At 35.3% G+C, this 11,204-nt stretch overlaps 2 protein-coding genes across 3 annotated transcripts; one reads left to right on the top strand and one right to left on the bottom strand.

The window, feature by feature from the left end:
• Window positions 1–930: 930 nt before the first annotated feature.
• LOC102625286 (carbon catabolite repressor protein 4 homolog 5) lies at window positions 931–7,583 on the top strand. Of its 2 annotated transcripts, XR_371431.3 has the most exons (15): window positions 931–1,360; window positions 1,460–1,623; window positions 1,793–1,858; window positions 1,948–2,000; window positions 2,394–2,475; window positions 3,262–3,302; window positions 3,613–3,700; window positions 4,547–4,639; window positions 4,760–4,792; window positions 4,933–5,021; window positions 5,270–5,402; window positions 5,732–5,817; window positions 5,899–5,983; window positions 6,728–6,949; window positions 7,287–7,583. XR_371431.3 is itself a non-coding variant. In XM_006485722.3 (14 exons), exons 1-14 carry the CDS (start codon window positions 1,060–1,062, stop codon window positions 6,794–6,796), a joined length of 1,383 nt encoding a protein of 460 aa, XP_006485785.2. In that variant the 5' UTR covers window positions 931–1,059; the 3' UTR covers window positions 6,797–7,173. The 2 variants fall into 2 exon arrangements, 1 of the variants encoding a protein (XP_006485785.2); XM_006485722.3 differs by lacking the exon at window positions 7,287–7,583 and having other exon boundaries at window positions 6,728–7,173.
• Window positions 7,584–8,530: 947 nt separating this feature from the next.
• Window positions 8,531–10,824, bottom strand: LOC102624999 (ethylene-responsive transcription factor ERF118). The gene is made up of 3 exons (XM_006485721.4): window positions 10,670–10,824; window positions 10,212–10,494; window positions 8,531–10,047 (listed from the first exon to the last, which is right to left on the bottom strand). The coding sequence occupies exon 3, from the start codon at window positions 9,826–9,828 to the stop codon at window positions 8,773–8,775; it is 1,056 nt and encodes a 351-aa protein (XP_006485784.2). The 5' UTR covers window positions 9,829–10,047; window positions 10,212–10,494; window positions 10,670–10,824; the 3' UTR covers window positions 8,531–8,772.
• Window positions 10,825–11,204: the final 380 nt, after the last annotated feature.

Genomic DNA, 11,204 nt, shown 5'->3' with positions numbered 1-11,204 from the left:
ATGAAATGTCATTTTCCACTAGCTATTTTATCAACAACAAATGTCATCACAAACCTCAAATTCAAATTACACTAACCTTAAATTTTGTTAACGCGTCCCTTCTACTTCATTCAATACTACCACAACAAGCTGCAAGTCACTGTAAGCCACTTCAAAATTTCCACACGGCAGTGCTACTTCAGCCACAATTACACCTTGCCCACTTCAATTTTCTTGCGTTCGAGAAATCGTAGACATTAGTCAAAATGTGAGTAAGGGTTTACGGCCCCTAAAACTAATTTGGTACATGAAACGGGTTTGGGCAGTTGCCTACTTCAATTGATTTTTACCCTTTTCAAATCCTATTTGTTGGATTAAATTAATTATAATCCAACGGCTAAACTAGATAATGACAAAATAAAGGGGTATCGTGCCCTATCTTATTTTGAAAAACAGTGAAAGAGTAACTTTTTAAAATCATATGTTGATAAATTTATCCTCATAGATATTATAAAATCCAAATTATTCTTGTTCAATTAAGAAATAAAATCATTAAATTTAAATTTAAAGAGATTATTATTATTATTAGATAAGAAAATAAAAAATAAAAGTGATAAAATAAAAATATTTATATTAGTTATATTTTATACATACATGTATGTGTGTGTATATGTTTACAAATGTGTAAATAAATTTTATTTAATATCATGTATATTTGAATCATTACATTCTTATAACAGTTTAACAATAAGATTTATCAACTACATATAACTATTTTTAAAACTCACATTATTTTTAAAAATAAACTTTACTAAATATTTAACTAATTACTACATTATAACCATACCGGCCTAAAGTAGGGAAAATATGACACTTCTTTATTGATGGTGCCATTGACAACCACATGTGCCCATTTAATTCAAAATTGATATTTCAATTTTGCATAATAAAAAATAAAAAGAAAAAGGAAAATAATTGTAATACAAAATGCAGTCAACGTAACGAACTGGGAATATAGAGTGACAGTTTGTGAAGTATCATTCACGCGCCACCGCTTTTGAAAGATTACCCGGCAACAACATGAGTCCAGAAAACCGCCAATCGCCACCGTTGGAGCATGTACACGCCACCAAGCGGAGACGCACTCTGAAATTCGAGCAGCTTGATGAGAATGACAATCGAACAAAGAGTCAAACGGCAACGATCACCGAAACCCTAACCTGGAAACCCGACCAGTGTCGAAACCCACCCACTTCAAATCGGTTCGAACCAATTCGTTCTTCTCGAAATCGATACAAACGGCGGAAACGAAAGCATAAGAGCGTCACAGATGATCATCGCCAGTGGACCTTCTCTTCCCGAGATCTTTCTAAATTTAAAGGTACAATATTTGGCCGATTGATATCTCAAAAATGAAACCGTTATTATCATTTAATCAGAGAATTAATTTTAAACTTTTTTTTCAATACTCTGCTTGCAGGTAAATTTGTGGTGGTTTCATATAACATACTTGGTGTTGAGAATGCATTGAAGCATCCAGACTTGTATGATAAAGTGCCACCAAAATTCTTGAAGTGGGAGAGGCGGAAAAAGCTTATACGAGAAGAGATGAGTAGTTACAATGCGAGCATATTGTGTTTGCAGGCAAGTTTAATCATTGCATTTATGTTAACATGGTGTAACAGGCCAATGCAACTTTATTTTCGTTAAATATGTAAATTTTTCTTGACTGATGAGGCTGAGGCAAATGCTGCAAATAGTTGTCTATTGAGTTAAACTTTACTAAAATTATAAATCGCTGTTGTGGGTGCAGGAGGTTGACCATTTTGATGATTTGGATGATCTTCTACAAATGGATGGGTTCAGAGGTGTTTACAAGGTATATGGAAATATCATACGGACTTGGAGTCCAGCAACTATATGTTAATTGATTTGATTAACACAGATGATGATTTCTATGTACTTCAGGCTCGCACAGGTGATGCGAATGATGGGTGTGCTATATTCTGGAAAGAAAAACTGTGAGGATTCTCAGCCCGCTTTCCAGCTGTGAATTATTACTAACTGCTATGTATTACATTAGTAATTGATTTGATTAAGAATTTCACATCTACATCTAATATGTTATAGATGTTTCACTGTAGCCAGAGATTTGCATACTAAGTTCATTACAGAAGAATATAATTTGCTTTTTTAGCATGCTTTTGGATTCTTATACCTGAAACTGAAAGAGATTTTTGGATAAAGCGAAACTATCACTTAGGAATCTGGATCTCTCCCTCTTTGATCTGAGAGTAGCTACAACCACTGCAAAATGTTTATAATTTCTTACCAGCATCTTGTCCACAGATTTTTTTTTTTTTTTTTTTTCTTTATCAATATGCTTGTGTAAGTCAGTCATACACTTGTTGCAGATTTACCCTTTTGCATCAAGAGAACATAGAGTTCCAGAACTTTGGCCTCCGTCACAATGTTGCACAACTTTGTGTTTTAAAGGTATGTAGGGTTACATATGTTGCCATGTTAATTTCTTGTGTTTCTTTCCTGGGCCTTTAACATGCACTAGGAATGAAAACAGTTTCTTAAATGGTTATACTTCTGAAAGCTCTCATTCATGTTGGATGAGATGGCAGTCTTGGAGTCATTTTCTGTTTCTCCTCATCTCTGAAAATCTCATGGATTCAATTGTTTAGTTATCATTGATCGGCTTTATCTGTTAAATTCAACCGTTTTAAACACTCCACGAGACCCTGAGATGACATGGATTCTCTCCTGGTAAAGCAAAGACTGCCACAGGCCTGGCTTTTCATCGTGACTGGATCTCTCTAGTTACAACTCAATCCATAATATCTTATCCAACATCCATCCTAAACAGCTTCCTCTTTTTTTTTTTTTAATCACTAAGCACTTCTAATGTTTAGTTTAAAAGTGTTGCAAATTGGAATTCTAGTAAGAATAATAATAATAACTCAAGGAAATTAAGTTTATACGTGAAAAATATTTTTTCTTCTTTATTCACTTTGTTAACAGTTTTTGAATCTCATTCTTTGAGCATAGTTCCCGTTTACTGGTTTTATTCATTGCCATCCAGATACATAGACGGAATCTTCAAGCTAAGCAAGACTCATTTCCTTTTAATTTTTTTATTTATTCACTGTGCGTTGCTAGATATTTATTCCTTATGTCTGTTTTCAGGAGAAAAACTGGTCAATGGTAGATTTTTTGGCAAAGATAATGTTTTAATGGTTTACTCATTAGTCTTTTTCTTTCTTAATAATTCAGATGAACCAAAGTTTACTGGAGTCTGCAGAAGAATCATTATTGTAAGCTCAAATCTGTTCTGTTATTTCTACAAAGAAAAAAAACATTGTTCAGCGTATCCACAATGTTTACTATTCAACCACCCACCACCCATTTATAGTTCAAAGCCCGTGGTTCCACTTCCCTGTAACTGTGGATTAAAATCCACAACACCTCAATCTCAAACATAACCTTATGGCTGGTGCATTTGGTATGCTAATTCTTGACATGAAAGGGGCTGTGTTTGAAAGTTAGCCTCTAAATTATTCAGTACTTCTTTTTTCTTGTTATTGCATCACTAACTTGATTACTGAGATGCATATGTTTATACAGGTCTATGGTCTCCCAAAGTCAAAGCTTAGTGGTTGGAAATATACATGTGCTTTTCAACCCAAACCGTGGTGACATCAAGCTAGGACAGGTACTCACTGCCCTGTTCATTTTTTAGAACTGAAGTTCCTGCAGCATGAGGCTGTTCTCTTTCGTAACAACATGCAATTTACATGAGGGACTAGGAGCTGGAAAAAAGTTTGGATTCTTAAAGCCTCCATTAATTCATTGTAAAATGAAACTGAGAAATCAAACTTTAATGTAATGTTCAGATCATAATGACAATGATGGTGCACAGCTCATTTTATAGAGAAACTACAAGTGGCAAAGATAACTTGCACCCTTTTCTTTCTTGCCTGACTGCTGCTGCTGTCTAGCAGGAAAATTAGTCAGCTACCTTAAACTGTTATCCTCCTTATCATGCAAATTTAAGGCTGTTACTTTTTACTTTATTTTGATTGTTTGTCTAACCAATCAAGAAATAGAGTACGTTCATAAATTATGAATGAGACAACATTGTATATGCAAGTTCCAATACTTATTTTATGGGTAGAAAAGGTAAATATGGAACTCAAGTGAGAGAAGAAATCTGTATTGAACTCAAACTGGTGAACTAATAGATAATCATTGTTACAGCCAAATACCTGAAAACTGTGGAAAATCTATAAAGCATTTTACTATAGAAAACATTTTCTTCCGTTGTTTCTCTGACACATAAAAAAAATGTCATAAGTTTCCTTTGCATGCTTGTATAAACATGCTTCTTTTTTCTTTTGTGATGGTTGAGGCATAAAGGTTTGCATTTATTATAAACCATAGGGTTATGTTGCCAGTTTTTTGTCACCAGGGGATAGGAAAACAAAATCTCTATTTAAGTCTTTTTGTTTCTCATATCATTGAACTTGGTGAGGTTTTGACATCATATGCAATGGTGTAGATACGATTATTTCTAGAGAAGGCTTACAAGCTTTCACAAGAATGGGGTGGCATTCCTGTTCTACTTGCTGGTGACTTGAACAGCAGTCCAAATGTAAGATCCAGTATTGTAATTTTTGATTGACCAGCTTTAAATTACCTTTACTATGTGCTTTTTAACTTTTAAGATCTGTGACCATTTTATGACCTCAGTTTTATTTCATCTCATCCTCAGAGTGCACTTTATCAGTTTCTGGCTTCCTCTGAGGTGAGAATGAATTCTTGGGCAGTTTCAGACCTGTAGCTACTTGGGTGACTTGCATGGCACCAAGATCCTCTTCGCTGTACTTTTGTTTGGTTGGTTTTGTTAATTTTTGATATTTATGTAGTTGTTGCAATTTGCTACAGTTGGATGTTTGTCAGCATGATCGCAGACATATTTCTGGCCAGTTTGCAAAATGCAGAGACATTGAATTTCAGAAAAGGAATTCAACTAGGTAGATTTCAGCTTTCTAGTTCCCTTTCTACTAATTATTTTTTGATCCTAAAATTAGCTTAATGTTTACAGAAATCTTTGACAAATATTTATTTGTGGTTATCAGTGATTGTAATGAGAGCAAAGCTTTGAAGTTTGTTAATGAAACTGTTGATGGGATGATGTAGTCTGCCAGTCTGGTATAGTCTTAGTTGATTAGATGTTGGAGCTGTCTGGCCTTTTTAACTTATTGATGCATGTTGGATACAGTGATTGGATTTCTATCTCAAGACCATTATTATATCAATGGACTGACGTAGAATTAAGGCTTGCAACTGGCTGCGAGGGAGTCACTGAACTTCAGCACCAATTAAACCTCTGCAGTGCATACTTTGGAATTCCTGTGAGATGTCTATCATTTACCTTGCTCTTCTATGTTTCTTAAGCATTAGATTCTACAACTTGTTTGGGGTTCTGCAATCTACTCAATTTAATGACAAAAGTTGGTTTTGCTGAATACCAATAAAGGCACGTCTCATGCAGACAGAAATAATAATGGGAATCTATATTGAGGAGAATATCTATGATAAATTTGTATAAGTTTGTGGGTATTGACTGCAGAAAAACCAATAAATGTAATTCTTTACATGCTTTTCATCAGAGTAACTTTTGTACCTTCGTTTCTTTTTTTCTTTTTTTCTTTTTTAACATGTACCATGGTTAAACCTTCAGGGTAGCCACAGAACGAGAGACAATCTTGGAGAACCCTTGGCGACATCATATCACAGCAAGTTCATGGGAACTGTGGATTATATTTGGTAGTTCAGTTAAATTTTATCTAAAATAAGAATTAATTGTTTGCACCTGAAAATTTTCACTGATTAGGGTGAATTATGTAGGCACACAGAGGAACTTGTTCCTGTAAGAGTTCTTGAAACCTTGCCTGTCAACATTTTGAGAAGAAATGGAGGACTTCCTTCTGAGGTACTTATTCATGTTTATGAATATCAATTTCAAATAGTAACGCCTTATGTCCCTCATTTCATCATAAATTTTCAGAGACCTTAAATAAGAACATATTATAATGTTTAATAGATTTAAATATGATTGTTGTGCACATTCCCTGGCCCCTGCTGAGTCACCTGTCTTAAGAGATAGACTAAGTCAGAGAGACATCAAGCATGGATGCAAGTTTTGCAACATGGGCCATACCTCATCTAATGGAATATTACTTAAATTTGATGAGGTGCAACACAGGTTGCATTGGGGAACTTATGTAACCAGTTTATGAAATTTGAGCTTACTTCTATTTTCAACTCTTTTTACTCATTGCCAGTTATTCAAAATTGGCAGTGCACTATTGTGGGATGAATTCATATCTAGTGAAGTGCTAGAAAATTTATATATAATTACAAGTTAGCATCTTAAAACATATCTGTATTCCATCTATCCGGATATATGATCTTGTCAATGTAGTTTTTATTTTATACGTCTGTGTAATATGTGGTCATGTAACTTGGTTCCAAACCAAGGACTGAATGCAGTTGGTTTGTAAGATTTTGACTATAATCTCTAGGCACCATTAAAATGGAATCAAACTGTTTCTAGTATGCCATATTGGTACTTGGCAAGCTTATTCTTCATTTCTTTTAGGAATCATGCTTATGGAAATGATAAGATTATGGTGTAATCTTTCTACTGTTATCAAGGTTTTATTTTACTTTGCAGAGGTGGGGCAGTGACCATCTTGCGCTTGTGTGTGAACTGGCCTTTGCAAACAATGGTGATGGTACCTGATTACAGGTCCAATTCAAATCCTTTACCAGCATGTTCACATGGTGAGAAGCTTTGGTTCCGTAAAGAGTTCCAACTGCATGGGGGAACAGCTTCTTTTGGCAAGTTGCATTACCGTAAGGTAACAAAGGCAATGTTTATGGAGTGCATTTTAAGGTAAACTGTGCTTCAATCCACTTGGGAGATTTGAGTATCAAAGTCTTTTTATCTTCATAGTTCTAGAAAGTCGTATCCAATGTAATATATTGTACAAGTAGATATAATTAGGAGAAGTAAAATTTTGATGCTTCGTTCCTCATTGAATTGTTCATAACGTTTAATGACTTAACAAAATTGGTTATGAAAAATAATCAAGTTATTCAAGTATTTTATTTTTAGTATGCAAATGCTTCCTACTGTTGATTTTTGAGGCATTTCTGAGTTGAATTTTCTCATGCACTTGGAATCCCCATTGGAGCATTCCTATATTTTGACTTTTGACATCTTCATGAAGGTTGTGGCATGGAGTCTGCTGATGATTTGAGCCGGTCGCAGACGTTGGCCACGCAGTTGCCCAGTTGTTGAAAAATCCTTATTTGTTTATGCGGCTGGTGATGGTCCTTGCACCTAACCCTATTAATTAGTAGGACATTTAGTCAAATAATTATGATTAACTTTTAGTAATTTAGTCTTTTTTTCGGGAAAAGTAGGAGAAAAGACCGCGAAATTCAATCTTGCTTTTTGTTCTAGAAAAGCAAAGGTAAATTGATTGAACAGAACAATCAGGATCTAAATCAGTTTAAAAATTGTCTTTTGGCTTGGTCTAAAGATAGGACTAGAAGTTACGGTAAAAAGTAAGATAATGGGACAATTATGTATTAAAAGCCAAAAAAAAATAAAAATGATCTATTATATGTATTTCCAGCCGAAGATAAAGACTAGCACAAATTTCCCATGCTTCAAAGCTAATCCAAAATGATTTCCCCCTCAACATTTATTTGTGATTATGAGCTTAATGGTGCTTGTACAAGATTAGGGATGTTTCTACTTCTTTCAACCAAACTAATTTCCCGAAGACTTGAGAATCTTGAGGGACCATGATTTGACGGGGCAGCTCCAAGATTGGTATTTGGTTTTTGTCTTGATTTTTCCACATGGAAGGTACCGAATTAAAAAGGGAAAAGAAAAAAACCACAAATAAAATATCTTTCATTTTCAATTGCCACGATTGATTTGCAATAACCCACTATTGAATATGATGTATTATTATTATTGCGCATACTTGGAAGTGCCTGTAATATTTTTAAATTGATCTGCCCATGGAAATCATCATTATTCATTATTTTTTAAACAATGAAAAGCACGTTTAACGACCACATTCAAGGCTCAAAGTCCACTCTTTTCTTGCATAACAAGTGATCATTCTTTCCATTAGTTTCTCCGCCCGCCGCCGCATCACTGTGTGTTTTTTTTTTTTTTTTTGGGCATATCTTTTTCCAAGCAACAGTGATTTACTACATACTTTTCTTGAAGCAAAAACTACATAGTTTTCTTTAGTCCTTGCACAAAAAGTTTCTATTGTATATTTGTTCAACACTTGCATGCCAAATTTACTCGAATGTTGTTAACTTTTCTTGCATAGCCGCTTTACTTTTGTAAATTTGAATCCATTGTTTCCAAGATCAACTCAGAAGGAATGTTTTTGTTAAGAGAATTCAGTGGGTCTTAATGTCTCATTGAAATCTCAAATGCTGAATAGAAAATGAATAATGGAATGGAGCAAAAACTAACCAAGCGCCTCTATATAATAAATTTCTCACATTTGTAAATAAATATATAATATGTCACTCGTATCTGTAGCAGCTAGTGCAGGGAGAGACAAAAACTTCATTCACTATAATCTCCCTGCCAAAAATATGACAAAACCCCAAGAACTCTTCATCAAGTTCTTGAGTTTTATTAACCATATGTACTTAATAATTAATCCTCAACTGAAAACCTTAAAAGCATGTTAAGTCCAGAGTTGCATCAGCCCAAGCAAAGTCTTCTAGCATATGATCGAACTTAGACAAACCAGTAACCTTGCTGATTTCCGATTCACACACAGAAGGATCTTCAGAGAAACTGTAATCAAAACCATCATAATAATGTGCGAAATCAGCCTGGAATTGTGTATAAGGATCCAATAACCCCAGTTCTTTTGTGACCGATGGTGATAGATATGGCGCTTCCAGCAAATATGAAATAGGTTGCTCTTCTTTAAGATGTTGCTCCACATTGCAAATTTCCTCAATTTTCTCGATGTTGTGATCTTTTGCAACCTTCTCCACATTGCATTTGTCATGAAACTTCTCCTTGCATGCATCTTCTTTTTTTATTGGACTTTCAAGCTCATTACCAAGTCTGATAGAAGTACCGACATCGAGCACAGATGATGGGGACAGTGGAGACAATGAACCACTGGTGTTGTCTCCACCGGTCCGTTCATACACAACAACAGTAGATGAAATGGACAAATTCTTATCCTTCTTTAGATCACCTTCACACATGCTCTCGAACTCATGCTTCTTCTTCTGATAAGCACTGGAAGCCTCCTCAGCCGTATTAAAAGTACCTAGCCATAATCGAACCCGTCGGAATGGATCTCTAATCTCTGCCGAGTACTTGCCCCATGGTCTTCGCCTAACACCTTTGTAGATTGTTGATGACCTTTGAGTTTTCTTACTCTCATTTTTCTTATTCTCGTCAAACTTAATATCAACATCATGTTTGCTTTGATCATCATTAAGTTGCAAAGCAGTTTCTTCACTTGTTTCAGAAGAAAAATCTGGAAGTGAAATCTCTTGAATACAACGCCTAGCACCCGGAAATTGAGTTCTCTTTCGATCATAGCACTCATCCTCTTCACTCGAAGAATCTGTGGCCTCAGGATCGTGGTATATGATGCGAACTTTCCTCATTGATGACAAATTTTTTCCTTCTCTTTTTGGCATTTTTTTACTCTTGCTATCATTTAAATCTTCTTCATCCAAAATTTGCCTTTGAAGGCTAGGCATTTTATAGGGAAACTAAAGTTTATAGACTCCAAAAAGAGAACCCTTTGAACACCAAAAAGCAAAAACTAATGCCAAAAAAAAAAATTGAAAATTTTCAACAATTTTAAACAAACTTGAGTATCAAGAAAAATTCAAAACCCAAAACCCTTTAAATCCAAAGTCAAAAGGGTACAATGTAATCTTAAGCAATCCTCAAGGCACTGTGAAAGAGAAGAATCCCTGCAATACAGAAATAAAAAACAAAACAGAACATAATTAAAAATCCCAAAACCCATCTCATGAATCATTGAACCTAAAACCCACCAAAAACCCATCTCATGGATCATGAATCCAACTCACACACAATTGCAAATCAACAGTATGCCAGCCAAAAACAAACATACCCTTTTGACCTTGATTGCATAGACAAAGTGAAGATCCTCTGTTTCTTTTGGCTCTGTTTTTCCAGAGACCAAGATTGCATGCAAAGGATGAAGCAGCAGCAGCAGCAAAGAGTGATGATAATTAGAGAGTTATTTGTAGAGAACCAGAGCTTCTTGAAAGCTCCAGTAGTTGACAGATGATGAATCCCAGAAGACATAAATCCTCTGTTTTCCTTTTATTTTTCCTCTGATTTCTCCGGAAACAAACTCCACCTTCCCGTCCAGGCCTCTTAAGGGAAAGGAACTGAAACAATCAATAGCCAAAATCAAACCAAAAATTCCAAAATAATCAAACGATACGTACCAATAAACCCAAAAGCTTCGGGATTTGACAAGATTTGTTTCCCAAAATAAAATATATCACAATATCAAATAGTAAACAGAATAAAAATAAAAAAGACCGTAAATTTATCACTTACCCCAAAGAAATCTTCGACCCCTTTAATGATTTAGCTGCGTGTTTACAATCTCTTCTCTCTCTCTCTCTCTCTCTCTATATATTTTGTGAAGCAATGAGACTTTGATAGGAGTTGTGGCATGCAGTGAACTAGGTGTACTACGACTGCTTCAATCTCTGACTTTATACTTAGCACATGCTGATTGTACTCGCACGCTTTCAGTGTGATTTTACCACCTCTGGAGGGCATTTTCGGTAGAATGGCGGCGGTCTTGTTATGTGAAATGACATAAACAACCCTTTGGTCGGGTATCGTGTAGCAACTACTCCTTCAGTCTGAACTCTGTACTCAGCACATGCTGATTGTGCTTGTACATTTATGGTGTGAGTTTACCATCTTTGGAGGGTATTTGCGGTAGAATAATTAATTACTGTCTCGTTTTGTGAAACGATCGGTTGGAGGTAGCGTGTCGTGTTGAGATACGCTTGAATCTTGATGATGTGTTTCATGTCGCTTGGCTCTGACCAAGCGGGAGGCTACTTGTTTTGTCGTATTT

The sequence above is a fragment of the Citrus sinensis genome, chromosome 3 (assembly GCF_022201045.2).
Source record: "Citrus sinensis cultivar Valencia sweet orange chromosome 3, DVS_A1.0, whole genome shotgun sequence".
In the NCBI taxonomy this organism is placed as follows: domain Eukaryota; kingdom Viridiplantae; phylum Streptophyta; class Magnoliopsida; order Sapindales; family Rutaceae; genus Citrus; species Citrus sinensis.
The sequence above is the reverse complement of the archived record's forward strand: the minus strand, read 5'-3'. Positions and strand labels throughout refer to the sequence as shown.